Here is a 16,187-nt window from a genome sequence, read left to right on the forward strand (position 1 = left end):
GCTGCATTCATGCATTCTCAGATTTTTCAACATACTTAAAGGTACCCACACATGGTATGATTTTTTTAAACGATAACTAAGGTATGTAATACCATAATTCTTATTAACTCTTTTTCTTCGAGGTTCATAGGGTCCACAGGAACTACCTTGGGGGTATGTAGTTGGAGTGATCCATTGCACCAAATAGCTTACAGCTTTCCAGCTCCCAGGACGCATAGGGGTTCCTCCCTATATACCCCACCCCCAGCCACAGGCATTCAGTTTGTAAACAAACCTAATGGCAAGAGATGGAAAGTGGAGAAGGAAATACAATGTACACAAGAAACACACTCAAAAACCGAAAGAGGGCATTAGTGATACAAAAAGAAAGGAACAGATCCCAACTGAGGCCACGTGTGGCAGGGTGGGTGCCCTGTGGCCCCTATGGACCTCGAAGAAAGAGTTAACTAAAGGTATGTTATACCATAACTCTTATTTTCTTCTTCAGGGTCCATAGGGTCCACAGGAACTACCTTGGGGACGTCCTAAAGCAGTTCCCTTAAGGCTGGGGACGCTCCTGAGCAGAAAGGAGAATCCGCCGCCCATCCTGGGAGGCAAAAGTATAAAAAATGCATAGAATTTGATAAAGTGTGGACCGAAGACCAAGTCTCCGCCTTGCATAATTGTTCTGCAGAGGCGCCATGTCTAATCGCCCACGACAGTCCCACAGACAAAGTAGAATGTGCTGTCACAGTGTTCAGAACTACACATCCCAACATGCCTTGCCACCGTTTTGATAGAACAGCATGCTAAAACTAGAAGACTGAAAGGCTGGGACGACAATTTCCTAATTTATATGAAAACGGGATAACACTTTTGGAAGGTACCCCCCCCTTGTACGGAGGGCAGCTCAATTCTGATGAAAAATCAAATATGGAGAGCGACATGAAAGTGCTGCCAAATCAGAAACTCTAGAGCTAAGGAGATAGTGAGGAGAAAAAGCGTCTTCACTGTCAACCATTTGAGCTCCACAGTGTCTAAGGGTTCAAAGGGGGGAGCCTGCAGCACCCTGAGAACCAAGGGTAAATCCCATGGTGCCACCGGAGGGACAAACGGAGGTTGCAGACGGAGAACACCCTGAAAAAATGTTCCAACATCTGGCATAGTAGCAATTCTGCGCTGGAACCAAACTGACAATGCAGAAACCTGAACTCTTAAAGTAGCCAGACGAATACTTAAGTCTAGTCCAGCTTGAAGAAAAGCAAGAACTCGGGAGTCCCTGAAAACCTTGGGGTCAAATTTTCTGTAGGAACATCAATGAAAAAATGAATGCAAAATCCTGTGATGGATGCGGGCCGAAGCAGGCTCTCTCGTCCTCAGCATCGTCTGGATCACAGAAGTAGAGAAACCTTTGGCTTTTAAGACGGAAGCCTCAAGAGCCATGCCGTCTAAGCCAGCCAAGGTAAATCCGGATATAGGCAGGGACCCTGTACTAGAAAATCCGGTCGTAGAGGCAGTGGAAGCGGACTGTCTATGGATAGACATGTCAGATCGGTGAACCAATGTCTCCTGGGCCAGGCAGAAGCTGTTAGTACTATCCTGCCGCCTTCCTGCTTGAACTTTCCGACGACCCTTTGGAGGAGGGAGATTGGGAGGAAACAGGTATGCCAAGCGGAATTCCCACCTTACTGCAAGAGCGTCCACGAAGGTGGCTGCGGGGTCGCTTGTTCTGGACCCGTACCTGGGGACCTTGTAGTTGTGACGTGACGCCATAAGGTCTACGTCCAGTAGTCCCCACTTGTCCACCAGGAGTTGAAATACCTACAGATGAAGAGCCCATTCTCCGGCCTGTATGTCCTGACGACTTAGGAAGTTCGCTTCCCAGTTGAGGACTCCTGGGATGAATATTGCCGAGATTGCTGGAAGATGGCATTTTGCCCACAGCAGAATGTTCGCCACTTCCTTCATGGCTGCCGGACTTCGTGTGCCTACCTGATGGTTGATATAGGCCACTGCAGTCGCGTTGTCGGACTGAATCTGGACAGGCCTGCCCTGAAGAAAGATCTGTGCCAGAATGAGCGCTCTGTGCACTGCACGAAGCTCCACAATATTTATCAGTAGGAGACCTTCCTGAGCCGCCCACCTTACCTGAAAGGAGTGAGGACTTGTCACCGCTCCCCATCCTCGCATCCGTGGTGAGGACGAGCTCAGGGAGGACCGAAACCTCCCGTGGAGCAGAAGGGCTAACTTTTCTGACAGCTCCTGCTTAAAACCCAAAAAGTCAGAAGGATCGTGAGGCCCCGCTTTCACGGTCTGTATCCACACTGAAAATCAAGATCAAGCGAGCTTTTGCCCTTCTGCATAATGGGCAACTCTTGTCTTAATGAGTCGTCTGCAGCCACCATACGAGGGCGCCGAACTTCTGGCGAGATGCAGATCATGTGAGACTTTATTCAATGATACTGACCATCCCAATGAGACAGAATCCTTTGTTGCAGGGACCTGGAGTGGAACTGGGCATAAGCCACCATGTTGAAGGTGGATACCATGGAGCCCAGTACCTGCATTGCGACGTGCATGGACACTTTCTGCTTGCAGAGTAGACTATGCACACAAGACTGTAGTGCCGCAATCTTGTCCATTGGTAGAAGAATTCTTTGCCCCAAGAAATCCAGCAGCGCCCCCAAGTGCACCATCTGCTGAGTTGGAGAAAGAGAAGACTTTTTCCAATTGATTATCCAGCCGTGCTCTTGTAAGCAGGCAATGGTCATTTGGCGACGACGAAGTAACACCTCCTGAGATTGTGCAAATATCAGGAGCTTGTCCAAATATGATAGTATCCCGACTCCTTCTCGTCTGAGATGAGCCGTCATGACTGCCATTATATTGGTAAATACCTGAGGGGCTGTGGACAGACCGAAGGGTAGAGCCTGAAATTGGTAATGTTGCCGACCTACAGCAAACCTCAAAAACCTTTGGTGGGATCGCGCAATAGGAACATGCAGAAACGCATCCTGTATGTCCAGGGAGGCCATAAAATCTCCAGGCTCCATCACCAGCATAACTGACCGTAGGGTTTCCATATGGAATTTTATCACATGGATGAACTTGTTTCAGAATAGAGTGATGTGACCCATTTGGTTTCTGAATCAAAAACAAATTTCAATAATAACCCCTTCCTTGTTGCGTCACAGGAATGGGGAATATAATTCCGGACCTCAGGAGGGCCCCAATAGCCTCCCAGAAGGCCAAGGCCCTGACCGGGTCTGAAGGAAAGGTTGTACCAACGAACCTCTGATGGGGATGCCTCAGGAACGTGAGGGCGTAACCCTGCGAGACCACCTCTCAAACCCAGACATCCGCAGCTGTGTGATGCCAGGCCTGAGAAAACTGTAGAAGTCGGCCTCCTAAAAGCTGGTTGTCTGGTTGACCAAGATTTCTTGGTTTGCGGTTTCTTGGGGGATTACCCTGTCTAGAGTAAGACTGCCCCTTTGCCCTACTCTGTGGGCGAATGGACCGAACTGACGACTGCCTATACTTAGGGGTAGTCGTAGATGGCAACCCAGCATATTTAGATGTTGCCAGAGAAGCCACTATGTCATCCAGCTCTGGCCCAAACAGTACTTTGCCAACAAAAGGCAAAAATTCCAGAGCCTTCTTGGACCCTGTATCCGCCTTCCAGGTTTTTAGCCAAAGGGTTCTCCGAGCTGCAACCGCAGTTGCTGACACCCTAGAAGCCAAGACACCCGCGTCAATAACTGCTTCCCCAACATACACAGCTGCCTCTCGCATCTGACAGAGGTAAGACAGCTGTTCTCTGGTAGCATCAGGCATGCTATCTTCCAGAAACGTCGTCCATTCTTCCATAGCTTTGGCTACCCAGGCCACAGCTGGTCTTGTCATAGCTCTCAATAATGAAAACACCGATTTCAAATTTTCAAGTTTTCTATCTGTGCAGAAGGAATGGGTAATGTAGAGCTCCTTATCAATCCAGTTACAGAAGCATCAACCTTTGGAGGAACTTCCCATTTGTTACATTCACCAAGTGAAAATGGGTACCGAGAGGTTAAATTCCTTATAGCACACCATGCTTCAAACATGAGAGAGTCGTCAGTTGCTCAGACTGAGGGAAATAATCTTTAGCCACCTTCTGACGCCTAAAGACCGAAGTATTAAGCTGGGTATCCACTATACAATTTTCTGTCAGATATCTGTCCAATCTGGCTGGTTGGAATGAAAACCTGGTAATGTATGGGAGTATATGACAGTCGATCATATGGTTTTAAACACTGAAAGGACAAAAAAAAAATGTTCAAATTGGTTAAATTTGTGTGTTTTAACTAGGGATGTGCAGGCTCGGTTCTACTCAGTTCCGTTCGGTTTTTTTTACCGAATCTTATTGGGTATCAGCTGTCACGAGTTTTGGATAGCCAATAAGATTCGGTATAAAAAACCGAACGGAACCGAGTAGAACTGAGCCTGCACATCCCTAGTTTTAACCAATTTGTCTGAACAACGATTTTTGGCTATTTTCCAGTGTTTGTGAGCAAATGGACGATCATCATTTGCTCTCAAACATTACCAGGTTTTCATTCCAACCAGCCAGATTGGACAGATATCTGACAGAAAATTGTATAGTGAATAAATGACCAGCTTTAGATTTTGGAACCTTCTCTTCCACTATACTTAGGACAGATCTAACCACTCTCACCAGAGGGGGGACATTCACAGAGGATTGATGGTCTTCCTCCACTGAGTAAAAACCAGAACTCTGAGTATCAGAGTGCGATGAGGAGACAGAGGGCCTGATTCAGACCCGCTCGCGAGCGCTCGCAAGTGGGTCGATGTTGGCCAAGTGCGCATGAGGGAGTCGGCTCCGTCGTGCGCATGTGCGAGACCCGGATAGCGACGGGCAAGCCGTCGCTATCGGTCTCGCTACAAAGGGGGCGTGCTGTCGATGGTGAGTGACAGCACGCCCCCTTTGGTGGGCGTGCCGGGGGCGTGGCTGCCCAGACGGAGGCGTTCCCATGGGAACGCCTACCGTCTGGGGCCGGCCCCACTGACATCACAAACGATGTCAGTGGGAGTGCTTTTGGCTCTGATAGAGCCGAAAGCACTCCAGGGCTTGCGGCAACGAGACCCTACCACAAGGGTCTCGTCGCAAGCCCGATTGTCGCGATGGTCTTTACCACCCACAGCTATAGCGATAGCGAGCGGCCAGGAGGCCGCTCTAAAACAAGAGAGGGAGGGCACTGATTCAGAGTGAGCGCTCTGAAAGAGCGTCCGGCTCTGAATCAGGTCCAGAGTCAGAATCCTGAGGCAACGTCTGAAGGGAACCTCTCTTATTCCCCTGCTTTATCGCCACTGGTCTATTTGCCTGCATTACCTACTTCGGGGCTATAGAAGGCAGCATACTCTGACTAGAGGAAAAGAATCAAAACCAAAAGGGATTCATGGGGGGCATATACATAGAAGGATTCAAATGCTGTGGGGTCTCCCTCTCCAGGGCACCCCAGACCTAGGCTGATAACCGGGGCTATCCCCCGCACCCCTGAAGCAGTGGGTGCCAGGTTGATAGTAGTAACAGCTTGTAACACTGCAGCCCTGTCCACTAAATGTGACACAACCTGAGACCAAGAGGCTACCCAGGATGGTTCTAGTGCCTGTGTACCTGATAGAAAAAAGGTGGCCGTTTACAATAGATACTACACAAACCATCTTGCACAAAATCCTGCTCTGACAGGCCTGCCAAACTAGATTTACATGACCTCAGCGCTGGAGGCTCATCCTTCTCCCTTTTGGTATAGCAATGTACAGTCAGGTGCATAAATATTGGGACATTGACAGAATTTTCATATTTTGGCCTCTATTCACCACCACAATGGCTTTGAAAGGAAACAAACAAGATGTGCTTTAACTGCAGACTTTCAGATTTAATTTGAGGGTAATTACATCCAAATCAGGTGAACGGTGTAGGAATTACAACGGTTTTTATATGTGCCTCCCACTTTTTAAGGGGCCAAAAGTAATGGGACTATCAACTCAAAAGCTATTTCATGGACAGGTGTGGGCTATTCCCTCGTTATTTCATTATCAATTAAGCAGGTAAAAGGTCTGGAGTTGATTCTAGGTGTGACATTTGCATTTGGAATCAGTTGCTGTCGACTCTCAATATGAGATCCAAAGAGCTGTCACTATCTGTGAAGCAAGCCATCATTAGGCTGAAAAATCAAAACAAACCCATCAGAGAGATAGCAAAAACATTAGGTGTGGCCAAATCAACTGTTTGGAACATTCTTAAAAAGAAAGAACACACCGGAGAGCTCAGCAACACCAAAAGACCTGGAAGACCACGGAAAACAACTGTGGTGGATGACAGAAGAATTATTTCCCTGGTGAAGAAAAACCCCTTCACAACAGTTGGCCAAATCAAGAACACTCTCCAGGAGGTAGGTGTATATGTGTCAAAGTCAACAATCAAGAGAAGACTTCACAAGAGTGAATATAGAGGGTTCACCACAAGATGTAAACCATTGGTGAGCCTAAAAAACAGGAAGACCAGATTAGAGTTTGCCAAACAAAATCTAAAAAAGCCATTACAGTTCTGGAACAACATCCTATGGACAGATGAGACAAAGATCAACTTGTACCAGAGTGATGGGAAGAGAAGAGTATGGAGAAGGAAAGGAACTGCTCATGATCCAAAACATACCACCTCATCAGTGAAGCATGGTGGTGGTAGTGTCATGGCGTGGGCATGTATGGCTGCCAATGGAACTGGTTCCCTTGTATTTATTGATGTGACTGCTGACAAAAGCAGCAGAATTAATTCTGAAGTGTTTTGGGCAATATTATATGCTCATATTCAGTCAAATGCTTCAGAACTCATTGGACGGCGCTTCACAGTGCAGATGGACAATGACCCGAAGCATACTGCAAAAGCAACCAAAGAGTTTTTTAAGGCTAAAAAGTGGAATGTTATAAAATGGCCAAGTCAATCCCCTGACCTGAATCCGATTGAGCATGCATTTAACTTGATGAAGACAAAACTGAAGGGAAAATGCCCCAAGAACAAACAGGAACTGAAGACATTTGCAGTAGAGGCCTGGCAGAGCATCACCAGGGATGAAACCCAGCGTCTGGTGATGTCTATGCGTTCCAGACTTCAGGCTGTAATTGCCTGCAAAGGATTTGCAACAAAGTATTAAAAAGTAAAAGTCTGATTTAGGATTGTTTCGTTTGTCCCATTACTTTTGGCCCCTTAAAAAGTGTGAGGCACATATAGAAACTAGGGGTGTGCACCGGACACTTTTCGTGTTTTGTGTTTTGGTTTTGGATCTGGATCTTTCTTCGTGTTTTGGATCTGGATTGGTTTTGCCAAAACCACCCTTCCGTGTTTTGGGTTCTGGGTTTTGTGTTTTGGATCTGGATTTTTTCTTAAAAAATAAAAAAAACCCGCTAAAATCACATAAATGGGCCTTTTTTTGTTCCTACGCTATTAATAACCCCAATAACATTAATTTCCACTCATTTCCACTCTATTCTGAACACCTCACACCTCACAATATTGTTTTTAGGCCAAAAGGTTGTACCGAGGAAGCTGGATGACTATGCTAAGCGACACAAGGGGGCGGCACAAACACGTGGCCCATCTAGGAGTGGCACTGCAGTGGCAGACAGGAAGCCAATCAGCGTTATGGTGCCCATTTGCATGTAGCACGAACCCGGGAGATCCGTGCTACATGCATCTGTGTGATTGGCACAGAGCAATGACAGGTCCGTGAGACCCGTCTGTGCTGCTGTGGTAAAAAAAAAAAAAAAAAACCTGTGTAAAAAAAGAAAAAAATGGCGTGCACCCCCCCAAAAAAGAGCAACCAGCCCCGGGCATTAGTAACCCAGTGCTGGGTGTGCTTAAATACAGGGGACAAACGACGTAGGGGTCCCCTGTACTTAAGCACAACCAGCACCGGGCTAGTCAGAACCAGCGCTGGTTGCCAAAATACGGGGGACAAACGACGTAGGGGTCCCCTGTATTCTGCGCAACCAGCTCTGGGCTCTGATCCGGTCCTGGTTCTGGAAATATAGGGGACAAAAAATGAGTAGGGTTCCCCTGTATGTTCCAGAACCAGCACTGGACTTTTTCTAGCGGGGGGCTGATGCCACAGCCAGGGGAGCCCTTTCACCGGGCCCCCCAGCCGCAGCATCAACCCTGACCGCTAGTCAGCCCAGGCCGGGGATCCCTGGAGAGCTGGGGACCCCCCCAATAAAGGGGTCACCCTCTCCAGGGCACCCCAGGCCCAGGCTGATAGCCCGGGGCTATCCCCGCCACCCCTGGTGGCGGTGGGTGGCGGGTTGATTGTGTGGTGTGGTGTAAATAAAGAATATCAAACATTGTCTTTACAAGTAGAACTGCAAGTCCCAGCTAGCCTGCCCCGCATGCTGGTACTTGGAGAACCACAAGTACCAGCATGCAGGGCATTAAGGGCCCACTAGTACCTGTAGTTCACCTGTAAAAAAAATGTTTAAAAAAACACAGGACACACACACCGTGACAGTATAAGTTTATTAAACATACATACACACACACACATGTACACATACTCACCTATGCAACCTGTAGCATCGGTCCACTTGTCCGGTAAAGTATCCCTAGGGGACCTGTGAAAAAAAACATACTCACCATCTCCTATGCGAGGTTCTGTCCTCTTCGTTCCAAAGTAGGCATCCCCGGACTTGGCAAAAAAAAAAAACGAAAACGCGATCCACGAACTTAGTACCGTTCTATAGAACGGTACTTCCCGAATGAGAGCTTAGCGGCGGGGTATCACCATGGAAACCCCGCTGCTAAGCGTTCATTGGCTGAGAGAGGTCATCTCCCGTCTCTCAGCCAATGAACGGCTCCCTCCATTGTAGTCAATGGTGGGAACCGCAGGGTAAACTTTAATAACCTTGCGGCTCCCAGCATTGACTACAATGGAGGGAGCCGTTCATTGGCTGAGAGAGACGGGAGATGGCCTCTCTCAGCCAATGAACGCTTAGCAGCGGGGTTTCCATGGTGATACCCCGCCGCTAAGCTCTCATTCGGGAAGTACCGTTCTATAGAACGGTACTAAGTTCGTGGATCGCGTTTTCGTTTTTTTTTTTTTTGCCAAGTCCGGGGATGCCTACTTTGGAACGAAGAGGACAGAACCTCGCATAGGAGATGGTGAGTATGTTTTTTTTCACAGGTCCCCTATGGATACTTTACCGGACAAGTGGACCGATGCTACAGGGTTACATAGGTGAGTATGTGTACATGTGTGTGTGTGTGTGTGTGTGTATGTATGTTTAATAAACTTATACTGTCACGGTGTGTGTGTCCTGTGTTTTTTTTAAACATTTTTTTACAGGTGAACTACAGGTACTAGTGGGCCCTTAATGCCCTGCATGCTGGTACTTGTGGTTCTCCAAGTACCAGCATGCGGGGCAGGCTTGCTGGGACTTGCAGTTCTACTTGTAAAGACAATGTTTGATATTCTTTATTTACACCACACCACACAATCAACCCGCCACCCACCGCCACCAGGGGTGGCGGGGATAGCCCCGGGCTATCAGCCTGGGCCTGGGGTGCCCTGGAGAGGGTGACCCCTTTATTGGGGGGGTCCCCAGCTCTCCAGGGATCCCCGGCCTGGGCTGACTAGCGGTCAGGGCTGATGCTGCGGCTGGGGGGCCCGGTGAAAGGGCTCCCCTGGCTGTGGCATCAGCCCCCCGCTAGAAAAAGTCCAGTGCTGGTTCTGGAACATACAGGGGAACCCTACTCATTTTTTTCCCCTGTATTTCCAGAACCAGGACCGGATCAGAGCCCAGAGCTGGTTGCGCAGAATACGGGGGACCCCTACGTCGTTTGTCCCCCGTATTTTGGCAACCAGCTCTGGTTCTGACTAGCCCGGTGCTGGTTGTGTTTAAGTACAGGGGACCCCTATGTCGTTTGTCCCCTGTATTTAAGCACACCCAGCACTGGGTCACTAATGCCCGGGGCTGGTTGCTCTTTTTTTGGGGGGGAGGACGCCATTTTTTTCTCTTTTTACACAGGTTTTTTTTTTTTTATTTACCACAGCAGCACAGACGGGTCTCACGGACCCGTTAGTGCTCTGTGTCAATGACACAGATGCAAGTAGCACGGATCTCCTGGTCCGTGCGTGCATCTGTGTCATTGAAATACACAGCAGCACAGACGGGTCTCACTGACCCATCTGTGCTCTGTGTCACTGTCAATCACACAGATGCATGTAGCACGGATCTCACGAGTCCGTGCTACATGCAAATGAGCACCATAATGCTGATTGGCTGAGAGCCGTGACAGACGGCTCTGTCAGCCAATCAGCACTTTGCCCATTAAAGGCAAAGGCATTTTTTTTTTAAATGGCCGCTCGAGGCAAAACCTCGAGATCCGACAGCAGATCTCGAGGTTTTGCCTCGGGAGAGGGATCCGGGGCAGACAGGGAGATCCGAGCTTGGGCTCGGATCGCCCCGGATCCCCGAAGTTCGGGTGGGTTCGGTTCTCAGGGAACCGAACCCGCTCATCCCTAATAGAAACCGTTGTAATTCCTACACCTTTCACCTGATTTGGATGTAATTACCCTCACATTAAATCTGAAAGTCTGCAGTTAAAGCACATCTTGTTTGTTTCATTTCAAAGCCATTGTGGTGGTGAATAGAGGCCAAAATATGAAAATTCTGTCAATGTCCCAATATTTATGCCCCTGACTGTATAACAGGTATAAGGTATAAATGCAATGTGACCCTCTTCACATTTGTGAAAAGCCAATGAAAACCCCCCACACCTTTTCAGAGGGATGAGGATAAACTCAGTGATAGATATATCGGACAGTTTGGAAAACAAAAGGCTATATAAATATAGCAGCTAGCATTAAAGTCACATACAATGCATATATACAGTGGTGGCCAAAATTGCGGACACTTTTTGAAATTTTAATGTTTTTCAACTTCGAATGCTTATAAAAACTGTTACACTTCACGCAGTGGAATGATTCATATATCAAATGAAAGTAAATTTAATGCTGAATTCAACACAATAAACAGAGGTCAAATATATGCATTACAAGGGAAGTTATGCAGTGAAATCAACACTTAGGTGAAAATCCCTGTGTACTTATGATGTTACTGTCCTATTAGTATTTCATTGGGTATTGTTTATTTTTCAAGACAGCAGCACAGCGATGTGTCATTGAGCCAACCAATGTTTGGAGCTCTTCCTTTTTTATGTGGTGCCATGAGACAATTATAGCCTCAATTAATTGTCTTTTATTGGATGGACGCCTCAGATGTACCAGTTTTTTCAAACAGAACCACAAATGTTCTATGGGGTTCAGGTCTGGGCTGTTTCCTGGCCACCCCAGCACCTGTATGTCATTCTCCGTGAACCCCTTTTTGCATGTCCGTGCAGTGTGGCAGGGAGCTGAAGCCTGCTGGAAAAAAAAATGGGGCATTATCTGGAAAAAGATCCCTGATAGAAGGTAGAAGTTTTGGTTGTAGGATGGTGTCAATGTACTTTCTGCTGTTCAGTGTGCCATCTATGACATAAAGGCAGCCTATAGCATCTGCTGTCATACATGCCCAGATCATAACACTTGTAGGATTCTTTGTTGTCGCTTGAATAAAATCTGGATGTATCTCTTAACCGATGCGACGTCTCGCACATTTTCTCCCATCACTACCAAATATCGATATCTTAGTTTCGTCACTCCATATCACTTGTTTCCACTGACCTTCTGTCCATGCAATGTGTTCTTTTGCCCACTGTATTCGTTTCTAACGCTGCTTTTCATTCAGCAATGGCTTTTTTCGGGGAATCCTACCTTTTAGGCCAACCTCCGTTAGTCTTCTCCGTTCCGTTCTTGCACTGACAAAAACACCAGTTGCACTCAAGTTTACTGCTAATGGCCGCAGATGACATCCATCTGTCCCTGACGCAAATTTGTTTTATTCTCCTATCATCAACAGCTGTTGTGCACTTTTTCCGGCCTTTTCCTTCTTTGTTTTGTATAGATTGTGTTTCCTGATAGTGTAAATAAAACTTTCATACTCCTGATGTTGTCACATTCCCACCAATTTCTCTCGCAATTGCTGCATACGAAAGACCATTTTCACTTAACACCACAAACCTGGATCAAGTTGCTGTGCTGTGGTCTTGAAAAATAAAGGATACCCAACAAAATACTGATAGGACAGTAACATCATAAGTACAAAGGGATTTTCACCCTAAGTGTTTTCACGGCATAACTTCCCTTTAATGCAAATATTTGACCTCTGTTTATTGTGTTGAATTCAGCATTAAATTTCCTTTCATTTGATATATGAGTCATTGCACTGCGTGAAGTGAAACAGTTTTTATAAGCATTCGAAGTTGAAAAACATTCAAATTTCAAAATGTGTCCGCAATTTCGGCCACCAGTATACATTCAAGTGCTAATGCAAATGGACTCTGAGTCAACTGACCAGCCCAACCGGGGTATTGGCAGGATCTAGAGCGCTATATACCTGACGCAGGGGAGAGGTTTACAGGGAGACAGACCAAACCTCTGAGACCAAAAGCTTTCAGCAGTGTACCCAAGGCGGACTGTGAGCGTCTCACACACGAGGTGGTCAGAAGTAGCAAACCAGACGCTGGAATCAACACCGGAAGTTGCGTCTGGGTTGGGGAAGGAGCACCTATCTCCCCTAATCTGCGATTTTGACGGCACTGGTATGCTGGCCTCACAGTAGCAGACGCTTACTAGTGCGCTCTAGTGCGTCTGCTACCCGTCCCTGGCGATAGAAGTTATGGCCCTGGCCGCCTTAGTGAGGACACGCTGACGAGTCCTTCACCCGCAGCAGTCTCCGATGCGTCTCCTACACCGGAGGCCTGGACTGCAGCGCACGATTCCCCACAACAAGGAATCGCTTTTCTTTACCATCTCCGTGAATCCGATCGCAGTCCGGACCCCAGCGATGCCGCTAGCCAAGCCTCGCTGTGGTCCGCCGAAATTCCCAGGGCATATAGCGATACTGGCGTTTCGGCATCGGTAGGAGTCGCAGTACATGCGTCCTATTCGCCGCCTAGTACCGCTAAACTCAGTAGTTTCCAAAACTAAGGTAAATAAAAGCCTAGGACTACCTAAGCAGTCCCGCTGTTATAACCGAAGCGTCTGGATACTTGTCGCGCACCAAACAAAAAAACTGAATACCTGTGGCTGGGGGCGGGGTATATAGGGAGGAGGCCCTATGCATGCTGGGAGCTGGAAAGCTGTAAGCTGTTTGGTGCAATGGATCACTCCAACTACATACCCCCAAAGTAGTATCTGTGGACCCTGAAGAAGAAACTGCCGTTTCCAACTGCTTGGAACGACATATCATATAAAAATGTGCCGTGTGTGGGTCCGACAATGACACGAATCGCGCTCCCGCTACCTGTCTTTCACGATATGCCACACATCGTTCTGTGTGTATGCACTGTGAGCGATGTTATGGCCGACCTAGATGCACACATGAATTAGGGAGATCCGCGATACATGCATCTGTGTGTAAAAAAAAATAAAAGCCACAGATGCACAGACAGATCAATGAGATCCATCTATGTTTCTGTGTATTAAAAAAAGGAAACCGACGTATAATTTAAAAAAATATATAAAAATGCGTGACACCCCCCCCCCCCCCCCCCCAAAAAAAAAAATGACGTAGCGGTCCCCTGTACTTAGCACAACCAGCACTGGGCTCTGATCCGGTCCTCGTTCAGAAAATACAGGGGACAAAAAGCGTAGGGGTCCCCTGTAATTTCCATTACCAGCACCAAACTTTTCCTACCTGGAGGAGTAATGCCACAGCCAGGGCAACCCTTTCACTGGGTCCCCTGGCCAAAGCATTACCCCTGACCACTAGTCAGCCCAGGCCAGGGATGCCTGGGGAGCTGGGGAACCCCCCAATAAAGGGGTCCGTCTCCAGGGCACCCCAGGCCTAGGCTGATAGCCGGGGCTATCCCCAGCATCCCTGGATTGGTGGGTGCCAGGTTGACAGTGTCTGCATTTGATAGTTTTAAAAACTATTGTCTTATGCTGTGGAACTACAGGTCCCAGCAAGCCACCCCTGACTGCTGGTACTTGGAGAACCACAAGTACCAGAATGTGGGGCATTACGGGCCCACTGCCATCTGTAGTTCCACTGCAAAATAAACATTTAAAAAACTACAGAACACACACACACACCATGAAAGTAAAAGTTTATTAAAACATACATGAACACACACACACATTCTCTCTCTCACATACTCACCTAGTATCCCTGAAGCCATTTCATGTCCTCTTCTCCACCCCTACGCTTTTTGTCGCCTGTATTTCCAGAACCAGATCAGAGCCCAGTGCTGTTTGCGCTAAATACAGGGGACCCCTACGTTGTTTGTCCCCTGTAATTTGGCAACCAGGGCTGGTTCTGAATAGCCTGGTGCTGGTTACCCTTAATACAGGGGAGCCCTACGTCGTTTGACCCCTGAATTTAGCACAACTAGTACTGGGTCTCCAAGCCCGGTGCTGGTTGTTCTTTTTTGGAGGGGATTTAATTAATTTTTTTTTTTTTATAAACACAGACAGATCTCACTGATCCATCCATGCAGCTGTGTTTTTTGGGGGGTTTTCACACACAGATGCATGCATCACGGATCTCCCTGATCCATGCATGAGTCTGCGATCGCACACGATCTAATAAATATGCAAATCATTAGATCGTGCACAATAGATCTGGTGTACATCGTGCAGCTTTTGTACATAGTACCATGTGTAGGCACCATAAGTACTACTAATGTTTAATATTTCTCCAGGAAAAAGTGCAAGTTTTAAATTAATGAAATGTGCTGCTTCTGAGGCATTTTGCCAGAGACAACAGATAGCCCCAGTATAAGTTTACCCATATACATACTAATAAATAAATCTAAATTATAAAAAGACCAACGAATGAGGGTGGGGTCACCATTAATTTGTCAATATCCTCCTTATGTTTAAAGCCAAGTACTCAGAGGCTATTCACCTGAAAATCACTATACTGACTGATTCACTAGTAGCTAAGTTGTCACATCAATTCATCTTTGCATTGAGAGGCTGTAGAGATGTTATAGCGTAACCCCTGCACTTTTCAATAGAGATGTCACGTCTCCGACTTACCGGTCACCAACACACATTTGTTCTGCGCTTCCATGCCAATCAGGAGAGGTTACGTAAAACAGTAGAACTCTCCGCTGTCGCCCCTTCAGGAAACTGCAGCCACCGCAACCAGCCAGCACTCACCGACGTCATGTTATGATCATGTGACAGCCCCCCCCAGACGACGTCTCCCCGACACGTGACCACCACCCTCAGGCCGGAAGGACACACAGGGCAGGGGCGAGTGATAAGTGTGTGGGGATGTGGGCAACAGCCAGCGCCCGAGTCGGATGTAGTGTATGATCTCAGCGCCGGACACAAGCAACCCCCCTAATAGACGCTAGATCCAAGTGGGCAAAATTACCTTTGATGATGTCATGGCCATGTGACCGCCTGGGGAGCCGTCAGTGTGTTAGTGCCGCTACAGTGTGAGGTGCATGGATGGTGACGTCAGGGTACAAAAATTAAAGGGCATATATCCACTTCCGCAACCACAGAAGTTATTAACGAGTGCCTATACGTATGATTGCAGCAGTGATAAGAAAATAGGGACTAGTTCTCGCACGTTGGGACCCATACAGACAGAAATAGGGACTGCCGGACAAATGGGACCCGTACAGACAGAATTAGGGACTGCTGGCACAATGGGACCCGTACACAGAAATAGGGACTGCCGGCACAATGGGACCCGAACACACAGAAATAGGGACTGGCAGCACAATGTGACCCGTACACACAGAAATAGGAACTGCCGACACAATGAGACTGTACAAACAGAAATAGGGACTGCTGGCATAATTTTGACTCGTACACACAGTATTAGGGACTGCCGGAACAATGGGACCCGTACACACAGAAATAGGGACTGCTGGCACAATTTTGACTAGTACACACAGTATTAGGGACTGCCGGAACAATGGGACCCGTACACACAGAAATTGGGACCCGTACCTACTGAAATAGGGAATGCCAGCACAATAGAACCCGTACACACAGAGATAGGGATCGCCGACACAATGGGACCCGTACACACAGAAATAG

At 47.6% G+C, this 16,187-nt stretch overlaps 1 protein-coding gene across 1 annotated transcript in view; it reads right to left on the minus strand.

The window, feature by feature from the left end:
• Nucleotides 1-15,482, minus strand: part of LOC148532426 (pyroglutamyl-peptidase 1-like) — a 59,471-nt gene extending 43,989 nt beyond the window's left edge. Inside the window, exon 1 of the mRNA XM_088467839.1 lies at nt 15,168-15,482. Within this exon, the coding sequence (XP_088323965.1) occupies nt 15,168-15,201 (34 nt within the window). The 5' untranslated portion in view covers nt 15,202-15,482. The remainder of the gene's footprint in view (nt 1-15,167) is intronic.
• Nucleotides 15,483-16,187: the final 705 nt, after the last annotated feature.

This window comes from Taudactylus pleione, unplaced genomic scaffold (assembly GCF_031769625.1).
Source record: "Taudactylus pleione unplaced genomic scaffold, aTauple2 ptg000077l, whole genome shotgun sequence".
NCBI classification, from domain to species: Eukaryota; Metazoa; Chordata; class Amphibia; order Anura; family Myobatrachidae; genus Taudactylus; species Taudactylus pleione.